Source organism: Talpa europaea, assembly GCF_964194135.1.
Source record: "Talpa europaea genome assembly, chromosome: 11".
Classification (NCBI taxonomy): Eukaryota; Metazoa; Chordata; class Mammalia; order Eulipotyphla; family Talpidae; genus Talpa; species Talpa europaea.
Genome location: NC_140078.1, coordinates 7,741,911 through 7,769,083, shown reverse-complemented (window position 1 = coordinate 7,769,083; position 27,173 = coordinate 7,741,911). Strand labels below are relative to the sequence as shown.

The following is a 27,173-nucleotide window of genomic DNA, read 5'->3' as shown; positions in this document are numbered from 1 at the left end:
GCCCTCTTGATTTTTCTTGAATGGTAAAATTAATGAGACTTCTAGAACCTCTTTGGTGATGCAGTCCTGGATACATTCTAACCTTTAAAGGTCAGGAGGTTTTTTATAGAAAATACCTTTGATTTAAGGTGAAAGTCAAATTGAAGCCTTTGAAGGTGAATGAGAACTAGTAGCATATATAGCTATAAAGATTTTAACCACATGTTCTGATTAGCTTACATATAGAACTAAGGTTTTTACTTGGGACCAGGGAGTTAAAAGAAGCTCATGAATTTGTGTATAAAATCTTGAATTTGGGAGGGAGTGTACCTTTTTCTGGGGCCAGAGTTCATGCTTTCATCAGCGTATAGTGGGTCCTATAACCCGCTCTTGTATAAGGATGGCTCTACCTTTCTGTTTTTCTCTGAAAACCATAAATTTGTATGGTCATGGATATGGATTTTACATTATTGCTTTTTGATGTTTTGCTTTTAGGTTGAGGATGAACCAAACAAAATTTGTGAAGCTGATAGAGTTGCCATTAAGGCCAACATTGTGCACTTGATGCTTAGCAGCCCAGAGCAAATTCAGAAACAGGTGATGTAAGGCCCAGCTTCTTAGGTAGGCTTGTTGTAGAGCTTTTTTCATCTAATGAATCCTTTTCCTCCACCCAGTTAAGTGATGCCATTAGCATTATTGGCAGAGAAGATTTCCCTCAAAAGTGGCCTGATTTATTGACAGAAATGGTGAATCGCTTTCAGAGTGGAGATTTCCATGTTATTAATGGAGTCCTTCGTACAGCACATTCGTTATTTAAAAGGTATTAATGTACCGGTTCATATTTTTTAATGTGTTTTGCTTGCGTAAATAGTTATGTTGTTGTGACTGTTAGCACTCTTTTGAATATAATGATCCTAGAATAAGAGCACAAGCCTCTCAATTCATTAGGACATTTGTTTTTTTCTTAAGGTATTTGATTTGCCTGTGAAATACCTTGTCTCAGAAAATGTGCTTGATTCCTTTAAAGAGAAATGGAAGAATTTTCTTTGAGTTTCAGAAAGCTGAGTGGCCAAATTTTTTTTCTCTAGTTACCAGAACTAAAGTCTATAAACAAAAATTTGTAAATGTACCTATTTTACCTCAATTTTCTAGATATCGCCATGAATTTAAGTCAAACGAGTTATGGACTGAAATTAAACTTGTTCTGGATGCCTTTGCTTTGCCATTGACTAATCTCTTTAAGGTATGGAGTGCCATTTCAATGTAATAATTTAAAACAAATGCCATTTTTATTTATTTTAAAATCTGTTCCTCCTCTTTTTCATGTATATTTAAAGCAAATTGGGTTTTTTTTTTTTTTAAAGATATATTTATTCATGCATACAGGAACTGGGGTGTAAGCCAGAGGTGCGGGGTGGTGAGAGGATTCACCAGAGACTGGGGAGCAGAACAGGCAGCTCTACTGAAATATACTGCTGAGGGAGCAGCGGGCGAGACAGGAAAGGTCTGCTATGCCATGTGCGTCTCTCCCTGGCAGGCCAGGGATCGAACTCATGCTGCAGTGGCTGGCGATAGCTTGATGCTGCTGTCTTTAACCCCTGCACCACCAGGGAGACCCAGCAAATTATTATCGTTATTTCACTCAAGTTACTTGAGTACGTTTCTCTAAAGGGATAAATCCATATTTTTATTTTAAGCGTTAATGAAGTTTTGTTTATTTTACATATTTGTACATTACTTTATACTGCACAGGCGACTTTCCTACATAATGTTCTTCATTGTGAGAATTCTATATGATTGAAATGAGATGTATTACTGTCCAGGTAAGGAAAGAGAGGGTATAGTACACACAGCTAATAAGAAAAAATAACCAGACCTCTAGGCTAGTTTTGCTAACTAGAAAAGCTATTCATTTCTTATTTTCAGAAAGAAAACTGGCATGATGGTGGGTCACAACTTTCTGAAATGTGCAGTGATGCACAGATTGGTTAGGATAACTTAGTAATGGTACACTTTCACTTTAAGAAATAAAATTAGGCAAAATGTCCTTACCTATTAAATTGGCAGAGATTTTTATTTCTTTTTAATAATGTTAAAAGGGCATAGAGTATAATAAAATGAACACTTTGGTGTCCTGTGCATTGGGATGTAAAAGGTACTAATTTTCTAGCGTTTAATGTTTTATAAAGAAGACTTGATGTATGCAAGGAATAGACTGTATTTCCTAACTTTGGGACATAGGAAGTAATAGGTTGAGTGTATGACTTCTTATTTGATTATCACATTCTCACTGTGAGATGGGCTTTGTCCTTATATTATAAATGGGAGACTGGGGCTCAGTAAACAGCTTACTTGCTCCAAATAATGTTCATTTTGAGTATGACAGTCTGGATTGTAACCAGGTCCTCTGGTTTCTGGTCTTTGCTCAGAGAACATACTGTGCTGCTTCAGTCATACATACACCTGTATCATCCCAGACTGCAAAAATTAGAGGTGTGCACAAAGTCTTAGAAATAAGCCTATTAGAACAGTGGGTGATCAGAAACAGCCCACATGCTAAGTAATGGCAACTATTTAACAAAAGTATATAAAGACAGTTTTTGTTATAATATATTTTTATGTGTAGAGGAGAGAAGGATCTATTTCAAAACACTAACATTGGACTTTTCACGATTTGAAAATATATACTTTAGCATACTTTTCAGAATATCTTAAATGGCTATATGTTACTATTTAAATGCCAGATTTGGGGAAAGAAGTAAGTAGTCTCAGCCTGCGGGTTAGTGTGCTAGATTTAAAATATACTAAAACAATGTTCCCAAATTCCTTATCCAAGGCCACTATTGAACTCTGCAGTACCCACGCAAATGATGCCTCTGCCCTGAGGATTCTTTTTTCTTCCCTGATCTTGATCTCAAAGCTATTCTACAGTTTAAACTTTCAGGTAAGTTTTATTTCTTGCTTTTTTGATTCTTATTCTTTGATAGCAAATATATAGTTTTCCACTTGATAGACTTCTTTACCAGTATTGAGTTTTCTGAAAGAAAAATATTTTTTTCTCCCCTCCTTTATCTACAAACTTATGTTCTGCTTTATAGTAGTTTCTGGAGATACTAGTGTATATTTCATGGGGGAAAGTAGCATTCTCTTGTAGTCCAATAAGTTAGGGAACACCTCATCCTAAATCATTGTTTTGGAAAGTCATCCTGTGTACTACTTTATTAAAGGCTCTGAGAAGTCACATCCTCAGGTCTTCTTTTGTTTGTTTATTTACAGATTTATTTTTATTTATGCATGTAAGAGCTGGGGTGTAGGCCAGAAGTATGGGGGAGGGGGTGAGAGGACTTACCAGAGACAGAGCAGGGAGCAGAATAGGCAGATATGCTGAAATACACTGCTTGAGGGGAACAGCGGGGAGATGAGAGATCTGCTGCGCCACATGCGTCAACTCCCTGGACAGGGGTCAAACTCATGCTGCAGTAGCTGCCAATAGCTTCATAGTGCTGAGACTTAATCCCTTGTGCTGCCAAGGGGACCCCTCTTTGTTTATTTAAGGGGTTATCATTGTGGGGGGTGTGGAGGCTATATTTTGAGTAGTGGGGGGTGGTCTCTGAGTAGATTATACCTGAAGGTTGAGAGTGGGTTTGTTTTGTTTTTGGAAGCATATGGTGAAGACAGAAAGCTGAAGAATCAGACTCAGTAGAATGTTGAGAAGTTGTGACATTTCAGAGGAAAGAACCAAAGTTTTATAGCAGAATAGTTAGTCACCCTATTGTTACTGAGATGGCCTTCAACCATTTTTTCTCTTCTTAAATCTTTACAATTCAGAGCTCCAGGACCAAGAAGGGAAGGGGGTCTTACTGGTACAGATTACTTATACAGATTATTGAGATGCAAGAGGAAAGATCTGACCTTTTCATTGTTCATAGCCAGAGCCAAGTACCTGGACTTAACCCTCACAATATGACTACACTCATAGCCACAGGGAGAGCATTCCCCAAAAGGCATAGGTGGAATAGGAGATGAACAACCTAAAATGACATCCCTACGTCAGTGTTCAGCAGGACAGCAATTTGAGACATTCTTAGAAAAGGATACTTCTGTACTACTACTACTACTACCTTCTTTTGAATTCTTCTTAGAAGTCAGGTAAAATGAGGCTTTTAATAATTTGTTAGGCTTAGTCAGGGAGACCAAAGGCAGGAGGCATGATCTTTACCCTTGGAGGGTGCGTCCTTCGTTATGAAGGCAGTGTTGTGCCACAGGAGATGTGTAACTGTATAAGGCTGTAGCTGAGTCTGAATGGGTGATTACCTTGCAATAAATGCATTAGTTAGAAAGGGAGAGGACTATATTGGCATGTACAGAGTTTTGTGAGGAAGGGCTTGATGCAGTCTTACTTGGACCTTGAAGTAGATTTAGATTGGGACAGGAATTAGAGGTAACATCATTTGTGTTGAAAGCATATAAACAGGCAGAAGTAAGCATGGTTTATTCAGCTGCCGTACCTAGATAGAGCAGAGAATGCTTGTCAAATAGGGAATGGTTGGCTCAGACTAAGATGTGAGGACTTGAGTTTGTAGGCCTGTGGGAAATATTTGGTGTGGTAAGGAAAACATTAAAATAGCATACTTATTTTTAGCACATCTCAACTAAGTGTTTATTCCTTAGGATCTCCCTGAATTTTTTGAAGATAATATGGAAACGTGGATGAACAATTTCCATACCCTCTTGACACTAGATAATAAGCTTCTACAAACTGATGTAAGTACTGTTTCCTAAGTAGTCTTTTTTTTTTTTTTTTTTTTTTTTTTAAGAATTACTTAAGTGCCCTCTGAAAACTTTGGAGCATAAACTTAAGAAAAATAAAATTGAGAGCAAACAGCATTCTGCTTCCTTAGAAATCATTTTATTGCTACTAAAGAGTGCAGGGAATACTTAATTATGGAATGTTCCATACCTGTATGGTTGTAGTGTACAGACTTATTCCTTTATTGTAGGCCTGGCTTTTGTCACAATGTATAGAGAAGGCAATTTCGTTACATAATTGAAAGTAAGGCCTCAAGAGTTTTCAGATTGTGGACTTTTTTTTTTTTTTTTTTTTTTTTTTTAATAATAGAGGCATGTTTTTCTTTATTTGTTTGTTTGTTTGTTTGTTTTTGTTTATACATGCACTGGGTACAGTCAGAAGCGCGGGAGGGTGAGAGAATTCACCAGAGCCAGAGCGGGGAACAGAGCAGGCAGAAGGACCGAAGTACACTGCTGAGGGGAGCAGCGGGCAGCAGGAGAGGTCTGCGCGCCATGTGGGACCCTCCTCCGGTGGCCGGGGAGCAGCCGGGGATCGAACCGGCGCTGCAGAGGCCGCGGGCAGCTTCGCAACCCAGCGCTCTACCACTGCGCCACCGGGGAGGCCCCAGATTGTGGACATTTTATGAAATTATCTGGCTTTGGTTTGTGAGAGACCTCACTGTAAGAATGTATTTGGAGACCAGAACTTGCTGACATTGATGGTATTAAAAACGTGAGCCTCTGTTGTAATGGCCCTTTTAAAAAAAAAAAGTTATTGGGAAGCAAGAACATGATCATTTGTAACATGTAAGTTTCTTCTGATCTGGATCGTGTCACCTGTCCTTTTCAGCAGACAGCACTCATTCTGTGTGACCCGTTGTTTACTAATGGGTCTATGATCTGCCTCTTTAGCAAGGGAAGTAACTATTAAAACTAAAACATTGATAATACTTTATCATGAGATGAAATTGGTGGTTAAAATAAGGTTTTGGGAGTGGAGTGCAGGGACAGAAGTCTAACAGAAATTTTTTACTTAGAATATTTACAGGGAACTATTTGCCTATATAACTGTGTTCTCCCTTGTGTCATCTTGCTGTGTAACACCCCTTATGTTTATGCCTCGAGCCAGCTGTTAGGGAGTTCTTTAGCACATTCTATAACTCAGAATTTTTTTGTGAATTGCTGTGATAGTCTGTAAATCATCGTCATCATGTAATTTGGGATTGGCAAGCTTTTTCTGTAAAGGTCCACATAGTAAAAATCCTTTTGACTTCAGTTACCAGGTCTCTAATCCAGCCTCTCCATTGCTGTAGTTGAAAGCAGCCATAGATAATACTATATTTAAGACAAAGAATTATTACTGTGTTTTAATAAAACTTTACTTACAAAAATAGACCACAGGCTATAGTTTACTGGCCACTGATTTAGATAAATGTTTTATTGGCAGTGTATTATTTTAAGAATCCTGTAGCCTTACCTTATTGGGAGAGGAAGAATAGATCTTAATGTATTTGAAATGAGAACCCTTTAAAAGACAACAAGACAGTACAGCTAACCATGTTATGGGAAAGTGTGGTATGATTTGTATCCTTAGGGTTTCTGTAGGAATATACTATTTTCAGTTTCATTTGTCAGTATTTTGTAATTCAGCAATCAAAACAAAAGGCTTTATGGAAAAACTTTAGAGAGCTGCTCTCAGTTATCAGTAAATACCTCACTTTATTTGAAAGATTAAGTGACTAAATGGTTGGTATAGATATAATTTACAACTCTTGGCCTTGAATTTCAATTTTAGAGACTCTAGTAGAGGAATTTCAGTTACTCCATATTAATGGTAGCATTAAAATTATATGTTTGAGTTTTCTGTTTTCTCTTATGTGAGGATGAAGAAGAAGCAGGCTTATTGGAACTCTTGAAGTCCCAGATTTGTGATAATGCTGCACTCTATGCACAGAAGTACGATGAAGAATTTCAGCGGTACCTGCCTCGTTTTGTCACAGCCATCTGGAATTTACTAGTTACTACAGGTCAAGAGGTTAAATATGACTTGGTAAGATTGTGCTGGAGACAAATAAGACATTTTCTCCGTATCTCCTCCAAGAAAGACCTGATTTGGTTTTGCTTTTAAAAATATTTTTGTGTTTTATTCTAGTTGGTAAGTAATGCAATTCAATTTCTGGCTTCGGTTTGTGAGAGACCTCACTATAAGAATCTCTTTGAGGACCAGAACACGCTGACAAGTATCTGTGAAAAGGTTATTGTGCCTAACATGGAATTTAGAGGTAATTATGGCAGAGTGGAAAGGTTTATTCAAGAGATTAAAAGTTTAGTTTTTGAAGTGCATTAATATAATTTTTTTTAAGATTTATATTTATTTATGCATACAAGAGCTATAGTTTAGGCCAGAGGCTGGGTGGTGAGAGGATTCACCAGATACAGAACGGGGAGCAGAACAGGCAAATATACTAAAACATACTGCCGAGGGGAGCAGCAGACGAGGAAGGAGAGGTCTGCTGCACCATATATGGGTCAGCTCGCTGGCCAGTGATCCAACTGAGACCATAGTGGCTGGCGATAGCTTGAGACTTTAACCCCTATGCCACCAGGGAGGCCCACATGAATATAAACTTAATGTCTTGTTGCGTTTGGTAATCAAGTTGGTCTTTTTTTAGTGTTAAAACAACAACAACAAAAAACTGGGTTTATTTTCTAAACCAATACTGAAAATGTACAAGTCATTTGTAAAATGAATGTTGCTGTAATGACCTTTGTTCTACACTGTGGAGGTTTTTTCACAGAAGTGTTGAATAAGATCTTTAAAAATCCTATCACATTGAAAAGAGAGAGACTATCCAAGATCTTAAGGAAACAATTTGTTGGTTTTGTTTGATTCAGTAGTCTACCAAAGCAGCAGCTGTTTTTAAACAGGTTGATTTGAGGGAGCAGCGGGTGAGACAGGAGAGCTCTGCTGTGCCATGTGGGTCAGCTCCCTGGCCAGGGATAGAACTCATGTTGTTGTGACTGGCAATAGCTTGATAGCTCTGTGTCTTTAACCCCTGTGCCTACAGGGAGGCCCCCTGATTGATACCTTTTAAATATAAAGATGAAGCCCATTTAGTCTATATACAAAATGTCTTTTCCCCTCATATTTGGAAGAGCATGTAATATGAATAAGAAATTGTGTCTTATATCAAAGTAGTCTAGAGATCAGTGGTTCTCAGTTTAACAGACTAGAACAAAGGGCAATATAATGTGAGGTTTTTTTTTCCCCCCCTTTGTTTTCATAAAACTACAGTATAAAGAACATATTTATCCTAATAGTGTCCATTCTGGTTTTTTGTTTTGTTTTGACATTGCTTATTATGAATAGTGGTGATTATAATTGTTAGGCTATGGTTTTTAAGATTTTTTTTTTTAATTTATGCATACAAGAATCGAGGTATAGGCCAGAAGTGTGGGGGGGTGAGAGGACTCACCAGAGACAGTGGGGAGCAGAACGGGTGGATTGACTGAAATACACTGCTGAGGGGGGGCAGCAGGCGAGACAGGAGAGGTCTGCTGCGCCATATGTGGGTTAGCTCCCTGGTGGAGGATCCAACTCAGGCCATAGCAGTGATAATGCTGAAACTTAACCCCTACCCTACTAGGGAGGCCCCTGGTCTCCACCACTCGGCTTTTGAAAGTTCATGGTGAAATCCAATTCTGGGAACACTGACATCGAATGAGAGCAAGTGAGCCTCTATAATATCATAGCTCTATGAACTACCTATTAACTACCCTCCTAAAGTACCCTTTTAAGTGATGGTTAAGAGTATATGAAGGAGTTGTTAGAAAACATGCTTCACTGTAAAACATGGCAGTGCCACATACACTTCTGTGTACTCAGCTGTAAATGTCAATTTGTTTGTAGCTGCTGATGAAGAAGCCTTTGAAGATAATTCTGAGGAGTACATAAGAAGAGATTTAGAAGGATCTGGTATGTATTTTGGTTTTTAACTGTTAAGTGTCTTCACAAACCAGTTTTAAAGTTGTTCTCTTTCTAGTAAATACAGGGAGGAGTGGGGGTTAGATAAGCATGTCACTTCACCCAGCTTTCATTAGAGAACTGTTTTCTTTCTCCAATTTGTACACCTTAAAAAGCAACTCTCAGGAGCTACATCAATGTGTTTATCATATTATCTGGATTTCTTTTTGTGTTTCTTTTGGGTTTATATTGCTGGTAACTTACAAGGTGGCTGCTTTTTTCTTATGAACTTGGTTGGTAATTGTTTGTTTCTCCCATGATGTATTTCCATTTGATTTTATAGATATTGATACTAGACGCAGGGCTGCTTGTGATCTAGTACGAGGATTATGCAAGTTTTTTGAGGGACCAGTGACAGGAATCTTCTCTGGTTATGTTAATTCCATGCTGCAGGAATATGCAAAAAATCCATCTGTCAACTGGAAACACAAAGATGCAGCTATTTACCTAGTGACCTCTTTGGCATCAAAAGCCCAAACACAGAAGGTGAATTTTTTCAATAAAATTTTGTTTCTAAAACAGACTTAATGGTAATCATGAATCAGAAAGAAGTTGTATTTCTGATGAAACAGCTTATTCTGCTAGATAATCTATTCATTTTGATTAGAATTCATACGGTTCTAAACATAGGTTTTTGTTGGTGTATTAATAAGCATTTAAGTTTCTTACAGACAAAAAACTTTTCCTTAGCTTTAACTATAAAAATACGGTTACCTTAAATTTAGCTGCTTTTTTAAGTTAGGAAAATTTCTTTATTAGCTATAAGACAGTCTTATTTTATATTTTAAGCAGTTTCTTTTGAAATATTCACTTCCATTTTTAACTAAAACTAAAGTTGCCAAAGTTTCTGTTGTGATAGCTAAATACAGATATTTAATGTTACTTTACCCTGTTAAATTTTATGTTTCAGCATGGAATTACACAAGCAAATGAACTTGTAAACTTGACTGAGTTCTTTGTGAATCATATTCTCCCTGATTTAAAATCAGCTAATGGTGAGTTTTGTGGAAAAAATAATTTTATGCAACTTAAACACCATGGCTGCAACTTTTATTTACGTTATTTTAAATTACAAAATAAATAACATTGTGGTAAAAGTCGTAAGGATTCTACATGATTATGATCCTAGGGGGGAAAAGTGGCTCTTACTGTTAATTTATTTTATTTACGTTTTATTTATTTTTGTGTAGACAGACTGAGGTGTAGGTTGGAGGTGCAGCAGATGCGAGGCTTCACCAGAGACAGTGGGGAGCAGAAATACAGAGCAGCCGAGACAGGAGAGGTCTGCTGCACCTTATGAGGGTTAGCTCCCTAGCTGGGGAGCAAATTCAGGCAGCACTGAGTCCTAACCCCTAGGCCCCTGGGAAGGCACTGTTAATTTTTTTTAATTGAATAAAAATTTAAAATGGTGTCCTAGATCTTGCCCGGGCAGAATTAACATTATGAAGAAAACGTTGCTGTGTAAAAGGAAAATAGAAACAAGTAGAACTGAATTGAAATTCAGCTTTGTTATCCTGGTATATAATCTAGGGATTGTATTTAGCTTTTCCTACTCACTCAGAGACTTGAAACTGATAAAAATTAAGGATAATTTGCTGTATTTTATGAAGCCATGTTAATCAGGATTCACATACTTTTAAAAAAAAAAGAGTATGGATAAATTTAAGTATTCTCAAAAAAAAAATATTGTAATGAACTTCCTTATTACTGTCAACCAATGTTAACAATTGATCAGTCGTCTATCCCTTTATTAATGTTATTTTCCCACCACCAGGGCAATTTAAAGCAAATGCTAGCTAGTTTAGAGAGATTTCATTTCTGAGAAACAGATGATATGGTCATTAGGTTAGGGTCCAAATCATTTGTATTCAAAAATTATATAAGAATGTAGTGAAATTCAAACTTAAAAAAGGATAAAACTGAATTATATTTATAATCTTACCAGAATTAATACTACATTACAGTAGGTCATTATATAATTAATTCAATTACTTAACAGTTTGGTTACCAAAATCATGTTTCAAAAATCTGATATTCATCCACTTGATAGTGACAGTCCTTAGCACTTAAATAACTATGACTTTATTTTTTAACAGTGAATGAATTTCCTGTCCTTAAAGCTGATGGTATCAAATATATTATGATTTTTAGAAACCAAGTAAGTATCTCTTCATTTACATTATATGCTGTTAAATCTCAGGAGGCATGCCAGCTTCTCCCTTCTGTGCAGTTACAGTTAACGTTCACATCTAACCATTAGCAGTAAACCCTTAAAAGACTTCATGGTTCCAGACCATGTTTAATTTTCCTCTGTTATCTCAAAAATGTCATTTTACAACGGTTTTATTAAAAATTAGGATCCAGGGTCACACCTTGCTGAAGGTTGAGTACATCTCACGTCTCTTCATTTACAACAGAAAAGTCCTCCTCCCCATTCATTAGGCCTGTTTTTTGCTGGAGAAACCCATCGTTTTCTTGCAATTTTTTATGTTTTAGATTTGGTTTACTGCATCCTCATAGTATGGCTTATCTCGTTCCTCTGTCCCCTACATTTTTGAACATACAACCTACTTCTATCCTGGATCTATTTGTATACCCCTCTTACACACAGGAAAGCATACTGAACACATTTTTCACCTGGTTTTTTTCAGTTAATAAGTCATTCTAAAGTAATATATACAGATATTCCTAAGTTTTTTTTATAGCATAGGACTCCGATTGGTGGCTCTCCCATGGTTTACTCAGCCTGTATCCCTGTAGATAGGTAGTCAAGGTGTTTTGTATCTTTCACTGTTTTAAGTAGCACTGCCCTTAATATAAATGCCTGGTGTCTAGCACTTAGAGTTTTACCAATACAATTGTGGGGTAATTCCTAAAAGTACCATCTCTGGACTAGAGGGTAAGTGCATATGCAGTTTTGCCAAATTTGAAGATTGGTAATCTTTCTTTTGTCCCCTTTTTTTTTGAAGAGAAAATGAGGCACCAAGAGCTTGAAATACTTTTCTGAGCATACCTATTAGTGAGAATTATAGTTCTTAATATTAATGATCTTAATTTGCTTCTCTGATGTCATTTTGTGGTGTGTTCATTTATCTGCATTTAAGCATCATAGTTTTATGCTCAAAAAAAAAAAATTGTGAAAAATGAAATGTGACCTGAGCCACTGTAAAGATAGTTTTTCATTTCCCAGCTGTGTTAACTGCAGCTGGGACGTCAGAGAAAGTACATTTAAAACCAGCAAACCCTTCCTTTCCGGTTGTCTTTTACTCCTAGTTCGCATCATTGGTTTATTGTGTTTTTCAGGTACCAAAAGAGCATCTTTTAGTCTCTATTCCTCTCTTGATTAGTCATCTTCAAGCTGAAAGTATTGTTGTCCATACTTACGCGGCACATGCTCTTGAGAGACTGTTCACTATGAGAGGGCCTAACAACGCCACCCTGTGAGTATTTGAGTCTAAACAATGTATGTGTTTAAGCTAAGGGTGGGGTCTGTGCTGTACTGGTCAGCTGTATCTCTGAATGTATTCGGGATTTCATTAGTAGTTAGGAAAATGAATGCGTTCTTTTTACTCATTACACTGCCTCACTCTTGTTCCAAAAGGATTTAAGAGGCAGCATGAAAAAACAGAACCATTATAATAAAGTGGAGGAAATTGGAGCAAAAGAAAATAACTGAGGTTGGCTTAATAAGCTATTGTATGTCAAAGGATCTTGTTAAGGAAGCAAGAATTTTATGTGGAATCCCCTAGCAACCAAGTCACAGAAAACTTAGTTAAATTTGCACAGTGTGTCCATGAGATTAAAATTTAAATACTCACTTTGAAGGCATCTCACAAGTGGGCATCTCAGGAGGGACTATTTGGTGGTGGCATTCTTGGCAATGTGGAGCAACAGAGTTATTTTCACCTAGCTGTTTTTGTATTTTGGCACAGCTGAATAAAAGTAATTCCACAGACTTCAAAAGAGATGGTCTTCTGGCCTGAGTCTTGAATCTGAGTTTTGGGTGTGAACTGGAAAACCATTTTAGGTTCTTCATTAAGAACTTGAAGTACAGATACTCTCAGTGGCCAATTTTAAGGGTTGAAAAGATGCCCTTTGAGATAAGCCAGTACCTACCTGTCTTCAGACCCAAAGTTTATACAGAAAACAGTTCTGAATCTGCTCCATCTGCAGGAAGAAAAGATGACCCAGAACGCTGAGAGTATGAGTTCTGTTCTTCATGATGATAGATAAGAACCAGGGGCAATTTTTACGGTTTTCGACGTGTATTTGTTTGGTCTCAGATGTGCTACCTTAGGAACTCAGCATGAGCATATTTGAAAAATGATTTCCTTAAGTTGTCTGCCAATAGTCCATGGTGGGAGATGGCTCCATTTTATGCTGAGAAGTGTGATGTAGTGTTGCCAGGGTATTCCATAGTGACAAGCACAAGAGTGGGCAGTGACTGAAAGCTGTTTTCTCATCTATAGCTTTACAGCTGCAGAAATTGCACCGTTTGTTGAGATTCTGCTAACAAACCTTTTCAAAGCTCTCACACTTCCTGGCTCTTCAGAAAATGAATATATTATGAAAGGTAGGCCATTTCCCTGGTGTACCAACTTTAATCTCTAATCTCAGATTATAAGGATAAACACTTTGAGTTGTACTTCAAGTTACTTCAGGTCACTTAGTCTATGAACCAGATAACTGTTTGCCAAGAATTAGGTAGGTGGAGATATTTTAAATATAAAATTTCCTTTTTATTTAATAGTTTGCAGAAAATATTTCTTGCCCTAACTTGATCAGAACCCTTCTTATTAAAGAAAAAGTGGCAAACCCCCTTTTTCCTTCCCTTGATTAAATTTTTTGAGGGTAAAAATCAAATCGGACATTTATTGATGGCTCTGCAATGCTCTCTTGGTGTGAATACCTGAGTGCATTTGATAATCTCACACAGATTATGCCTTCGTAGACTTGCTGCCACGGACACTGGCCGCTGTAACCATCTGCCAGGTGTTACATTCGTGTGTCCTTGGACCTAAGGGACAGTTATAGTCTAGCGCCTAAGCACACTGTCTGACTCATAGGAAATGCTTTTCAAAGAAACTGTCCCTGATTTTTTTTTTTTTTTTTTTTTGCAGGAGGGAGGTTAGGACAATGTGAAAATGTGTTTATGGTGTGTTTATCTAGTTGTGTATTTTTCTGTGTTTCAGCACTCTACTTTTCCCAACAGTGACATGTAATTACTTTTGTTTAATGTCATTTCTGAGAGGCAGCTAACTGGTCTGTCTTCTCCATTATTATGTTCCTGACTTATTCAGGAGTGCCCAGTGTGCAATGCCGTCTCAAGAAAAACTTCTGTGAGTGAATGAAAGGATTCTGTGTCAGCCCAGAGGATAATCCATCCTTTAACGCTCTTAACCCAGCTCAGGATAGACTTTCTCTTGAAGTAATGTATAAACTGACATGAGGGATTAGCTAGTGAAAGGGGGTGAGGGGTTCTTTGGCTCACATAGATGTAACCACATTGCAAAATTTAGGGGGCAAGAGAAGATAACCGTTAGTCCCCCATGCCTGACATATAGTAGATATTCTTAAATTTTTGTTTGTGGAAAAACAATCATTATTCTTTTTTTTTTTAAGCTTAATAGTGTATTTGACTCCCATGACATGTGTGAGCAGTATTTTTGTAATATGGCTCCTCCCAGAAATTTAGATCTACTTTTGGATTTTTCTTAGGCTCCTGTTCTCTCTGGAGCAGATGATGGCCAGGTGACATTCTCTTTCAGTTGATGACCGGCTGCTGTGCTCACATTTCGGTGCCCCTGATTTCTAAGTGAAAGAGATTTCAAACACTGCTTCCTTCTACCTGCTGCTCTCAGCTTCTTCCCCCTCTTCAGTTACTTCACTGTTCCCTTCCCCCCACCCTTTTTTTTTTTAATTATTTAGGTAAGCCTTGGGTCTTCTGGATATTCCCACCTAAATTGTGTTGCCAATACCTGGTCTAGCTTTAAAAGAAAGGGCAATTTAGATTATTTGCAGGTGGAGAGAGCTACCCAGGGCATTACACATCGGTGCAGCACGGGGAGCTAGTGCTTGTGTACTCGTTCCTTCCTCGACTGGGGTGTTTGTTCATAGTAGACCTTATCCACTATATAAAATGTGTCTTTACCATTTAGTTAATGCATTGGTGAACTTTTCCCCCATGTAATCACTGTTTTGTTCTGAAGTTTAAACTCTTTTTGTTGTTTTTATATTTTACAGCTATTATGCGAAGTTTTTCCCTCTTACAAGAAGCCATAATCCCTTACATCCCTACCCTCATCACTCAGCTTACCCAGAAGCTACTAGCTGTTAGTAAGGTAACAACCAATTTTGCGAGTGCTGCTTTTTAACTTATGCTCCAAACTCAAAGCCTTAGAATGCCTTGGCAATAGGTCAGACTTAGGAAAAGTTCTAAGCAGTTACTTTACCTATCTGAGCTATACAGATGGCATTAGAGTAAATGTAGTCTCAGAAACTTGAATACATTTTAATTCTCATTTAAAAATACATTCTTTGAAAACTGAGAAAATGCAGATCTCAAATGTTCTTAGATGGAGGAAAGTGGGCTTTGTACTAAATGGACATAAAAGCCCATCGGATATCTATAAAATGATGATCAGTGTCCACCTTTCTGATGAAATATTTATTCTGATAAACATTAAGTTTCAGAATATGAAAAATCAGCTTAAGGCTGACAAACTCCTCTTTAGATGTTTGTTCCCAGAAGTTACTCTGAAAAGGAGATAGATTCATTGGAGTATTAGAGGGACGTTGGAGAAGAGAGTGATTATTTTTACTCTGCGTGCTAAGTACAGGTCTTGGACTATTTTGGGCTTTGGGAAATTGAGAAAGATAAAGGATCCTTCTACCTGTATCCTCTGTATATATAAAAACACTCATCTTTGAGTTTATCGACTTACATGGTAGCCCTCCAAAAAAGACTTTAAAGAGAAATTAGGGTTTTCTTGCTGGAAGAAAATTGAATACTGCTGATATGAAGAGTCATCACTTTGTAGGTAGAGATGTTGAAAGCCGTAGAAGCTGAGGTTTGCCAAAAGTCCCATACAAGGCTAGTTGCAAACCCGTCACCTTTTTTGTCCTTGGCTTGTTTCCATCATTGTTTATAGAGATAGATAGCTCTAGGAGCACATGTGGGTGTAAGCCAAGCTCTAGTGCTAGGAGCTCGGGCTTGTGCAGTCACCTTCCTAGGATTGGAGTACATTTTTCATAGTAGGCCTTGACTTTTGAAGAGAAATCCAAACACTAGCACTAGTAAGTATTATAATACTTGCACTAGCAAGTATTATTTTCTGAATTTAAAAGTCAGTGTAAAATTTTAACAAATGTACAGACTTTTCAGTATAATGGCTGCTTTTTTCCTTAATACTGATTTTAAAAAGATGACAGCTCTTAACGTGTTTTGAAAGGGTGAGGTGTGTTTTAGATGTTAACATAGTCACTTGGAGAATAATTCATTTGTTTAAATTTCAGAACCCAAGCAAACCTCACTTTAATCACTACATGTTTGAAGCCATATGTTTATCTATAAGGATAACTTGCAAAGCTAACCCTGCTGCTGTTGTAAATTTTGAGGAGGCTTTGTTTCTGGTGTTCACTGAAATTTTACAGAATGATGTGCAAGGTAAGTTAAAGGAAGTTATTTTCTTTCAAATGAAGTATGTATATCAAAGTTACCACAAAATGTAGCCTAAGAGATAATGTGATTTTCGTGTCATAGCCAGTCATTCTAAAGCTGGCAGCTCTGTTTTTGCTTTTGTCAACAGAATTTATTCCATACGTCTTTCAAGTGATGTCTTTGCTTCTGGAAACACACAAAAATGATATCCCGTCTTCCTACATGGCCTTATTTCCTCATCTCCTTCAGCCAGTGCTTTGGGAAAGAACAGGCAATATCCCTGCTCTAGTGAGGCTTCTTCAAGCATTCTTGGAACGTGGTTCAAATACAATAGCAAATGCTGCAGCTGACAAAATTGTGAGTCATTTTCTATGGTAGCTGAAAGAAAAACTAGGGAAGATTCTCTACTAAATGGGAAGTAATCAGTAGGAAATGTTAATATTTTATTAGAATCGGGTGTGATTTAGTTTTTTATCTTATAGTGGAAAATGAAAATTCAAGAGCCAGATTAATTTCAAGCACTTCAAGGCCTTATTATGGTGGAATTTTTATCTCTATACTTTTTTTCTTTGAAGATTTATTTATTTATGCATACAAGAACTGGGGTACAGGCCAGAGGTGTGGAAGGTGAGAGGATTCACCAGAGACAGAGTGGGGAACAGAACAGGTAGATTGACTGAAATACACTGCTGAGGGGAGCAGTGGGCGAGTCAGGAGAGGTCTGTGCCATGTGGGTAGCTCCCTGACCGGGGATTGAACTCATGCTGCAGTGGCTGCGGATAGCTTCATTAGTTGTGTCTTAACCCTTTGTGCCACCTGGGAGGCCCTATCTCTACACTTGAGAAATAATAACTAAGGAGAAAATGCTAATTGGATTGTTACAGCATGAACCTTTTAACTTTTGGAACATTTAATCCTTGCCTCTTTAGCTGATTATTATTATTTTACCTAATTTGTTGTAGCCTGGGTTATTAGGTGTCTTCCAGAAGCTGATTGCATCCAAAGCCAATGACCACCAAGGCTTTTATCTTCTAAACAGTATAATAGAGCATATGCCTCCGTGAGTATAATACAGCCTCACTGTACACTTAATAAAGGATTCTGTTAGGTATTTAGGAAAATGCTGACTTTATATTGTTGCTTTTATCCTATTCAGTGAGTCAGTTGACCAATACAGGAAGCAAATCTTCATTCTGCTATTCCAAAGACTTCAGAATTCCAAAACAACAAAGTTTATCAAGAGTAAGTAAAATCATTCCTAAAGAAATGAAGTAACTGAAACTTTCAGACTTTATGATTATATATAATTTTTTTTTTATCAAGTTGTAAACTTTACATGTCAAGTACTGTATTTTGAAATGTTCTCCAAACCCTAGATCATTTTCAAACACAATGTGTTTCAAAGGTCAATTTGTCTGGCAAAAGCACAGCAAAAATAATTGTTGGACTCTGGAAAAAATAGACTGACTAGCAGAGGGAAGGGGGAGAGGAGAGGAGCGGGTGGGAAGGGCAGAGGCCTGGCGCTGGGCTATGGTGTGGGGGAGGGAAGCACGTGCACATGCAAAGGTGGGAAGTCGGCCCTTGATTACAGCCATATAAGCAATTGGCAAACCAATAAAATTTGAGAAAAAACAAAGGATACTTTGTAAGTTTGAATATCAAAACAATTTAAATAGAAAATTATATAAAGGAATACAAATCTGAGGGGCTCTATGTAAAGCCCTCATATGTCTATACTCTAAAGGCAGAAGTTAGAAGGCAAGGTGTGATACCAAAGCCAGTCACTGGGTTTTAACAGTTCCATGGATTTCACTTGATGCACTTGCACTAAATCATTAGAGTGCAGCAGGTCCTCACTATTGACATTCTGCATCTTCTTCAACAGGTTTCTTAGTCTTTATTAATTTGTATTGCATAAAATATGGGGCACTAGCGTTACAAGAAATATTCGATGGTATACAACCAAAGTAAGTTTGCTTTTATTTTATTTTTAGAAGCAAAAAATGTGATGTATTTAAGCACAAACCATTATCTGTTTTATAGATGATTTCATGGTTCTTGGTACAATAATAGTTAACTTTGTGGTTTTCAAATGAATCTTGAGATGTTGAAATGTAAAGATGAAAATACTGCAAAATTCCCCGATTCCCAGAATTTCTCAGCCTCCTGGCATCCCTGCAGCTCATGTTCTGTGTTGCTGGCCAGTGTGTCTCCAGGAACCTGACTTTGTTAAGGCCAGCAAAGGGATTTTTCAAATGAGAAAAGTTTGAATCAATAAAACTTTGATTTTGACTTTTAATACATTTATATATAAATACACACACACACAGAGAGATACACAAAGAATGTGATTAGGTAGCATTTCCCATCTAACAGGGAAAGGAAGGATATAGAATGATAAAGGACAAGTCTTCGGAGAAAAAAATTGAAGTTAGATCCCTGTCTCTGTATTATATCCAGAAAATTCTAGATTAACCAAGGTGTAAAAAATGAATTAGCTAGAAAACTAGTACAAGGAAATCAGCTTTATGCATTGATCATGAAATAAGCCAGGACAAAAAATGAACACTCTTTAGAGCATTAAAATATCAATACTCTTTCACACCCACTATTTACAGTTTAAAACATTTATAAACTGAGACATCTATGTCATTTAGAACCATGGGAAACTTTACTTCTAGGATGTCAGCAACAAGAAAGGTTATTGATCAAGTCGTTTTTAAAATATAGCCATTAACACATGTAAGTCATAAAATATGGAAAATTGGGATATTTGTAACCTAAGGATATTAAAAACTAGTTACTGCTGGATGTTGAGATGCAAGCTTAGTTTTTTTCCTTGCTCTTCTAATTCCTAAATATTCAAGTAATTTTTTGAAAAACAAAAAATGGCTGTCAAGATTCTGCGTGATGGTAGGCGTAAGCAGCATTCACAAAGGGGGCCCATTTGCCACAGGGTAGAGTTTTGATGTTACTGTAGTTATCTTTTCTATTTAGTTAACCAAAAATAGCAAACTTACTATTTTGTATTTTATACTTTTAAGATGTCATCGAATAAAAAGCATTTAACCATTTCATTGTTTAATTATAGTAACAGACATGTAATATTGAGTAGATTTATTTTGCTTTGATTAATAGAATGTTTGGAATGGTTTTGGAAAAGATCATTATTCCTGAAATTCAGAAAGTATCTGGAAATGTAGAGAAAAAGATTTGTGCAGTTGGCATAACCAAATTACTAACAGAATGTCCCCCGATGATGGACACCGAGTATACCAAGCTGTGGTGAGTAATCTGGCTAAGGTTTTTGGAAGTTGCAGGGTCCTTCCATCATGACCGAAGTTAGCCAAGCTTGTTCTCTTGAGCACCAGGACTTTTCTGCATTTCCACAGCAATCATCAGATCCAGGACATAACTTGTGGATCCTTATGGGCCTGGAGACATTGTCTTTCTTAACTGTTTGACAGGAAATTCATAGGTCTCAGAGTCTGCTGACAGTCCCTAGTCTATTTCATGACATTCAACCTAACTGGCTTAAGTATTAAGAGAAGGAATTGAATCCATAAAAAAGTAGATCTTGCATGCTTGTGCTCACTATCTGACACTCTTGTTCTTCCTTACTAAGGCTTTTACTCAGCCAGCCTTTTCCAGAGTGATCTGATTCACCTTGAAGCTTATTTCTTCTGAGTGACAACATTGAGTCTCCTGAGTTTGACTTAAGTCAAAAGGCCCTCTAGGTCTATATAAAACAGCCAACTTGAGAGCTCTGGCCACTGAGTAGTTTTCAAAAGAGAAATTGGGGTGCTGTGGGACAGAATGGAAGCATGGTTTTTGGCTAGGGATAACAATGGTACCCATTCCTGCTACTTTTTGGGAGTATCTATCTACAATATTGTTTCTGAATAATTGGTTATTTTGCAGTCTGCAAAGTATTTACTTTAGACTGTGGTCTTGCTTTCTTCCAATACAGGACTCCTTTATTACAGTCTCTGATTGGCCTTTTTGAGTTACCTGAAGATGATACCATTCCTGATGAAGAACATTTTATTGACATAGAAGATACACCAGGATACCAGACTGCCTTCTCACAGTTGGCATTTGCAGGGAAAAAAGAGCATGATCCTGTGGGTCAGATGGTGAACAACCCCAAAATACACCTAGCACAGTCACTTCACAAACTGTCTACCGCCTGTCCAGGAAGGGTAACTGTTTTATTAACAAACTTCTGTGATTGAGGGAAACCTAGTTTATGGAATGGCAGGAGTCTTGGTAGTAGTTCTGGTGCTTTGTTCCTTTGGTCAAAAATATCTAGAGGTACAGTTAGAGCTTGACTTTAATAAAAAATGGTGGGTCCCTTTTCCCCTGTTGATGTGCTACAAAAAACTTTGAATGAATGATTTTAATCCTTAAAGGAAATGCCTACATTTTAACTGTAGTATACTCAGAAATTAATGAATCATGTAATAAATTTAATGGTTATATAGTTGAATTAGCACCTATTATGGAGTCTTGTAAGACATACTACACCTGATAAATTTTCTATTTTTCATTTATTATGGGAAAATGAACCTGTATCTCCTCACTTTAAACAGTTACCAGTAAACTCTGCCAATCTTGTTCTATCCTTACCCACTCCCACCCTTTGGTGAAAATTGTTATTCCACCCATATATAAATTGAATAGTAATTGGTCACAACTTTAAAAACACACATACATTGGCTTTTGGGGTGCCACTGTCACACCAGACAGTAGTAACTCTTTACATGGGTCCATTTTTGAGGGGTAGACACATTTGAGTCCCTTGGGGATTCCTTAGGCCGGGCTCCCCAGTAGCCAGTGTATTTCTGTATCTTGCAGGTTCCCTCCATGGTGAGCACCAGCCTCAATGCAGAAGCGCTACAGTACCTCCAGGGCTACCTGCAGGCGGCCAGCGTGACTCTGCTCTGAACTGTGTTTTCACTCACTTAAGCCCAGGATGGTTTCTGAGGAAATCACACAGACTTCTGAGCACAGCAGCGTTCAAACCAAGCAAGTTTTCTTATTGAACTTGTCACAAATCCCATCTTGTAAAGATTATTAAATGTTGCTTTAAGCTGAACCTTGAGCAAATTAGGTGGTTTATGTGATCATACATTTAAATGGGCAACTTCCAGTTTGCACCTTCAAGGGACAAGTATTAATAGTTTGGTGTAGGACATTGATTTGAGTTCTGCATTTGCACTGTTGGCATAATTTTAAGATTTTGATGGACGTTGACTGTGGAGACTTTTTGTTACTAAATTCTTCTGTTTCGAGACTGTTGCCTTTGTGTTTCTCTTGTTCTTTGTATTTTTGTCCTTTAGCTTTTATTGGAAATGTGAATAAGTGTGAATCACTTGTATAACTTGCCAAGAAATGCACATAGTTTTAAATCTGTTTATCAGCAATAAAAAGAAGTCCTAAAGTATGTACCTAAGATCATCTTAAGGACAGGTTTTTGATGCTCTATAATTTTCCCCCTCCATGACTTGATATTATCCTAATTTCTAAATAGTTCAACTTAGATTGGTCTTTTTAATAACAGAAAAGAATGTTAGTACAGGTATGGGGCTAACTAGAATTTTTTATGCCAGTTTCTAAGTGGCAGCATGGGTGCGCGGCTCTCTGTGTGGTGTGGGGAGAAATGCTGTGCCTGGTCCCACAAGGCTGTAGGCAGCACTTTGGACGGCGTGGGTGCTTGCTGTCTTTCCTGGTAACTTTCTTCTCTGCAGATCAGAGGTTACCTGTAACTTTTTGAACCTTGGCATCTTAGAATTCAAAGGGCAAGGAAGAACAAAGGTTGCCTGCAGTGACATCCTCCTGTGGCCTGGAGTTCTGTGGCATTCATTTTTGGGGACTGAAAAAACGGGCTATCTGAATTAAGAGGTACACTTTGTTTATATCTCAGGTTTTTTTGTAGTGTTTTTGAAGTTCCAACTTATGTGTGTATGCATCAATCTCACCTTTAGGGCTGCTTTTTTTTTTTAACATAGTAATGGGAGCATTGAATCATGGTCATTGGCAGAGGATATTGAGATACTGGAATTTGTTTTTAAACTATAAATGAATATTTTAACATAGGTGTAAAGTCTGAATTAGAAAACAGAATTGGTGTTGATGGTTTTCGATTGATGTTCAGATAGTATCGGCTCTTGCTCAAGCAGTTGGTGAGTTCAGTAAAGGCACAGTAGTTACTGTTCTGGAGGAGCCTCTTTCAGCATCTTACACTCGGAAGAATGAGCACGTTCTGCATTTTTTCCATCCTTAAGTAAAACATTTAAATATAAGATGGTTTGGATTCACAAATATGCTTTCTACATGTTCTGGACAGGCAGACTGGAACACTTTACTATCTCGCCCTGAATAGAGTTCACTAATATTCTTAACTTTTTAAATGCTTTAAACTGAGGTTTCTTATTTAGTCATCTTTTAAGAGCTTGATAAACTGAAGTGTTGTGGTAGCTCTTCCTCCATAGTAACAATGTTAATTCTTTGTGCTGAGGAACTAGGCTCACGCTTTGATAGCAGGTCAACCTGAGTTTGAATGACAGCTCCACTAACTGTTGCAATGACCTGTACACTTTTATTTCCTCTGGGAAAATGAGAATAACTTAAGGATGGTTGGAAGACTAAAGTGCTGTTTGACCCACTGCGGGAAGGGTGCTTGGCTGGGAGGCAGTGTTGGGTACAGGGCCGTTTGAACACTGCCCTGGCTCCCCAACATGCCTGCCGTGGTCGGGGGGAAGGCCTTATAGAGAGGGCGATACTCACCCCAGGGCACTCTGAGACAGGAGAAATGTCATTCATTGCAAAGGTTGTTCCTTCTGAGAAACGTGATTTTTAACTTGTTTATGATTAGCTGTTTTCTGTTAGAAAAATTTAAAAGTCGTCCATATTCCTATTTTCTTCAGACGTTGTGGTTCATCCCCCCCCTTAACAAAATCAAGATCATTCTGTGTGTACAATTAATTTATATATGCTTTAAAAAATACTTTTTAACATTTGGTATAAACATTTCTAGTGCTATAGCTTATTTTGATATCAAATATTAATATATAATTATAACAATCATTGCTGGACATGTGGAGTCTTATTTTTGTAAGATGAACAACCATATACATTAATCTGTATCTTTTTTTTTTTCTCCTGAAAGTGGGAGTTCTAGGCCAATTCCTATTTTGTGTGAAGGTTATGCCAGTTTGAATAGCACCCCCCTGACCCACACTATGCATCATTTCTTTTGATGGGTGAAAATGGTATTTTATTTCTCTCCTTTTGGGGCATAGCCATTTTAGCATGTGCCAGAGAGTCTGATACTATGCAGGGCTTACATAACTGAACACTGAATTTCTACCCTATCCCTACTTACCCTCTTGGACGCAAAAGCTCTGTTAGTACTGCCTTTAGTGTGCTTCATCTTCTTGATACATCAGCCTTAAAGACGTCTCTTAACTCCCTGCTATGAAAAATAAGAATTTAGTTCATACTGTTTTTACCCTGCTAGGTTTTTGTTAAAAAGTAATTTTCTGTGCTGCTTTTTATCTTTAACTCTTGTTCCATCAGTTCTGGCCACTGTCTCTAGAATTCTCTATAATGACAAGGATGCCTCCACTGCTTTAACTTGCCAGCTTTATCCTCATTTTACACAGTCACTCATTCTGTACGGGTAGTCCCGTTTCCTGCGCCTTCTCTGTAGGTCCCTCTTTAAAGGTGAGAACTGGTAAAATACCTGAGTTTTGATGCTGTAAATAGTGTTTCAGGGCTCCCCGGTGGCGCAGCGGGTTGAGCGCCACGCTGTGAAGCTGTCCACAGCCTCTGCAGTGCTGGTTCGATTCCTGGCTGGCCAGGGAGATTCCCACATGGTGGGCAGACCTCTCCTGTCTCGCCCGCTGCTCCCCTCAACAGTGTATTTCGTCAGTCTGCCTGTTCTGCTCTGTCTCTGGTGAATCCTCTCACCCTCCCGTGCCTCTGGCCTTACCCCAGCTCTTGTATACATAAAAATAAATTTTAAAAAAAAGTGTGCTCCATGCTGGGCCCCACAGTATAGAGAGATTACATTCCCTCTTCTCCAGGTCGATGTCTTAGCTTTTGCTCCACTCAAGAGAGAGTGTTCATGAGAGTCAGTGGGGTCGGGTGGATTAGTTTTCCTCATATGCCTTCAATTGCTCAAGCCAGGCCCCATTTTAGCTTGTGTTATATTTGACCCCTTTCTGGTAACCTTTCCTTGGAGTTTATCAGCTTTTTCATTCTGTGTTGCACGGCATGCCTTCCACTCTTTTCTGAGGTGCTTTATAGCTTGTTGGCTCCTGTGTGCCAGTGTAAACTCGGGCAGATGCCAGCGCTCCTAGTCAGGCCTCCCTGTCCCAGTGTCCGCAGGAGCTGGAGACCTGATGGTGTCTTTGGTCTGAGAATCTGGCAGGGCCACATCCTTACTCCTAAAAATGTAGGGACTGCCCTGGTCCTAGTGCTAGGTGCAACAGAGGTTCAAACCCAGGCAGCCTAACTTCTGGAACACAGGGCTCAGGCACCGTGCAAGTCAGGGCTTGGCAAAGGTAGGAAACCAGTCTCCATTCGGTAAGGGCAACTGTGAAGTCTTTGCTGACAATAGCGTTTTCGCTGCCACAGTTCCTCCTCTGTCCCCGTTCGCCCTCCATCCAGCGCGTCTATGGGATGTGACCTTTTGTTTCAGAAACACCGAGCATCTGCTTTGTAATCAAGTCCAGTTTTCTCTTGCTTTTGCTCTTTGTCCAAGAAACTTGATGGCCCCGGTGTGGTAGCAAGACTCCCCCTCAAATCCACCCTAGGGTGTGCTCAGTAGGACAGCTGCTTGGAAGAGTAAAGGACCTTCGTGAACAAGTTTCCATTGTGCTCTCCGCGTGAGCTGAGAACCCCTGAGAGTCAGGAACGGGTTCGGGCGCACAGACCCCCATCCACCTTCCGTGGGGAAGGCTGTCACAAACCGCATGAAGTCGCTTCCCTGCTTCTGGGTTTCCTCCCTTGCAAATTGGATGAAGTGAGAAAAGCTTGCCAGTGTGGCAGCTACTCACTATCCATGTGAAAAAGAATCTCCACTTACTTTCAAGGAGACCAGATACCAAAAGACCGACCGGAGAAGTGGGAAGCAAAACGAGGAAAGAGTCTTACTTACCTCGCCCTGGAAAGACGGCGCACTTCTTGTAAGCGTAAAGGGTCAACCTGAGTTTAGTGGGCAGTGACCACGGCGCCCAAGAGCACGGGTTTCTGCAGCAGTGTCAGGTAAGAAGACAGATCTTGATCTGTCTCCAACTGGGTCTGCAGGGCAGGTAGAAGAGAAACCTGGCACCCAGAGGGGTCCTGCCAGGCCGGAAGGCTGGACAGTCCCCTCCGGACACCTCTGGGGAGACTGTAAATCTCAGGCTGGAGCCTGCTAAGCACCCAGGCCTGTCAGGGAGGCTGCCCAAGCTTCTCAAGGAGAAGCAAGGTGGGGGCAACAAATTAAGGTGACCACCGCAGGGTGGGCATTCTGAACCCCTAGCCTTAGAACTATCCCACCCTTAAGCTCTGCCCTTTTCCTACCACACAGCACTGTTCCGAAGCTCCCCCATGCCCCCAACGGGATGCTGGAACACTGTTGCAGAGCTGCCAGAGGTGTGTCTGAAAGGGGCAAAGCTGCCCTCCATTTAGCCTTCAGCAGCATTTATGGGTAAGCCTGACCCAAAGGATTTGTAGGCTGCCTGTCATTTATGGTTAATGTTTCTTATCAGGAAAAAACTGTAGCAGTTTCATGGATTTTATTGCTTAAGGTTATGGCTGATTCTCAAAGTACCATCAGCGTCATCCAGGACCTTACTGGAAATGCTCTTGAACCCCAGACCTGCTGCTTCAGAAGCTGCAAATAGAACCTGGCAACCTTAATCACAGCTCCCCAGGTATCCCAATGCTCACTGCTCAGTTTGGTGAACCATGACTTAGGGTACACAGAAGCTAAAGTGAGTCAAAAAAGGCAAACATATACAGCACAAGAACCATGACAGTGAAGTTTCGGGAACAGCAATCTAAAGTTTTACGGCCTCAAAATGAAGAAGAGATCGCAAAGAAGAGGGTGGCAGCCCAGAGACACCTATGACAGGTAGGCTCTGCAGGAGCCACAGGCCTCAGGCAATGTCTACACACGTTTTCCTGGGAGACCCCTGGAATCTGCATCCCAGCGAGCAGTCTCCATCTGGGGATTAGGCAGATTCCTCTCCACCGGCCATCCTGAGTGGGATTAGAAAAGCAAACTCGGAGTAACAGATTTCCAAGCATCTGAGTGGGAAGAACAGACGGTATTTAGTGTTTACAGCAGTGGACACGCCGAGAAGCCCCTTACATGCACTGTCTTACCCTGTGAGGCCCGTGTCTTTTCCAATTTACAGAGAGAGAAACTGAGACTCAGGGAGGCAAAAAGCCTGAGCGATCTCTAAGGAAGTGACTGAAGTCCGGGTGGACCCCCGAGCTTACCTTCCGCCACAGCCAGGCTTCATTCACTCACCTGCTGTTCCTGTTTGCACTGGGCATTGCTCTCGTGCAGGCCTCCACCCGGTTGGCGTTGGCTCTGATTCCTCCTCTGCCAACTGGAAATACTTACCGATTTACAATATAGAATTTTGACCCTTCCTGAGATGTGTTTATGGTTTGCACTTCCCAGCGCAGAAGCCTCACCCTCGTAGAATCCCCCATGCTGTT

The 27,173-nt window shown here is 39.1% G+C and overlaps 1 protein-coding gene across 2 annotated transcripts in view; it reads left to right on the top strand.

Moving 5' to 3' along the window:
- CSE1L (chromosome segregation 1 like) overlaps window positions 1-21,536 on the top strand; it is a gene marked incomplete at its 5' end in the record, with an annotated part of 30,883 nt that extends 9,347 nt beyond the window's left edge. Inside the window, 22 exons of one of the 2 annotated variants that reach the window (XM_084248037.1) lie at window positions 475-576; window positions 654-799; window positions 1,132-1,222; window positions 2,816-2,923; window positions 4,651-4,743; window positions 6,650-6,817; window positions 6,920-7,049; window positions 8,678-8,743; window positions 9,075-9,277; window positions 9,702-9,786; window positions 10,888-10,949; window positions 12,095-12,231; window positions 13,261-13,364; window positions 15,035-15,132; window positions 16,307-16,457; window positions 16,600-16,808; window positions 17,414-17,511; window positions 17,608-17,693; window positions 18,337-18,418; window positions 19,590-19,736; window positions 20,422-20,653; window positions 21,309-21,536. In XM_084248037.1, the coding sequence (XP_084104163.1) occupies window positions 475-576; window positions 654-799; window positions 1,132-1,222; window positions 2,816-2,923; window positions 4,651-4,743; window positions 6,650-6,817; window positions 6,920-7,049; window positions 8,678-8,743; window positions 9,075-9,277; window positions 9,702-9,786; window positions 10,888-10,949; window positions 12,095-12,231; window positions 13,261-13,364; window positions 15,035-15,132; window positions 16,307-16,457; window positions 16,600-16,808; window positions 17,414-17,511; window positions 17,608-17,693; window positions 18,337-18,418; window positions 19,590-19,736; window positions 20,422-20,653; window positions 21,309-21,398 (2,688 nt within the window). In that variant the 3' untranslated portion in view covers window positions 21,399-21,536. The remainder of the gene's footprint in view (window positions 1-474; window positions 577-653; window positions 800-1,131; window positions 1,223-2,815; window positions 2,924-4,650; window positions 4,744-6,649; window positions 6,818-6,919; window positions 7,050-8,677; window positions 8,744-9,074; window positions 9,278-9,701; window positions 9,787-10,887; window positions 10,950-12,094; window positions 12,232-13,260; window positions 13,365-15,034; window positions 15,133-16,306; window positions 16,458-16,599; window positions 16,809-17,413; window positions 17,512-17,607; window positions 17,694-18,336; window positions 18,419-19,589; window positions 19,737-20,421; window positions 20,654-21,308) is intronic. The other variant, XM_084248038.1, reaches the window with a different exon arrangement.
- Between the last annotated feature and the right edge of the window lie 5,637 nt (window positions 21,537-27,173).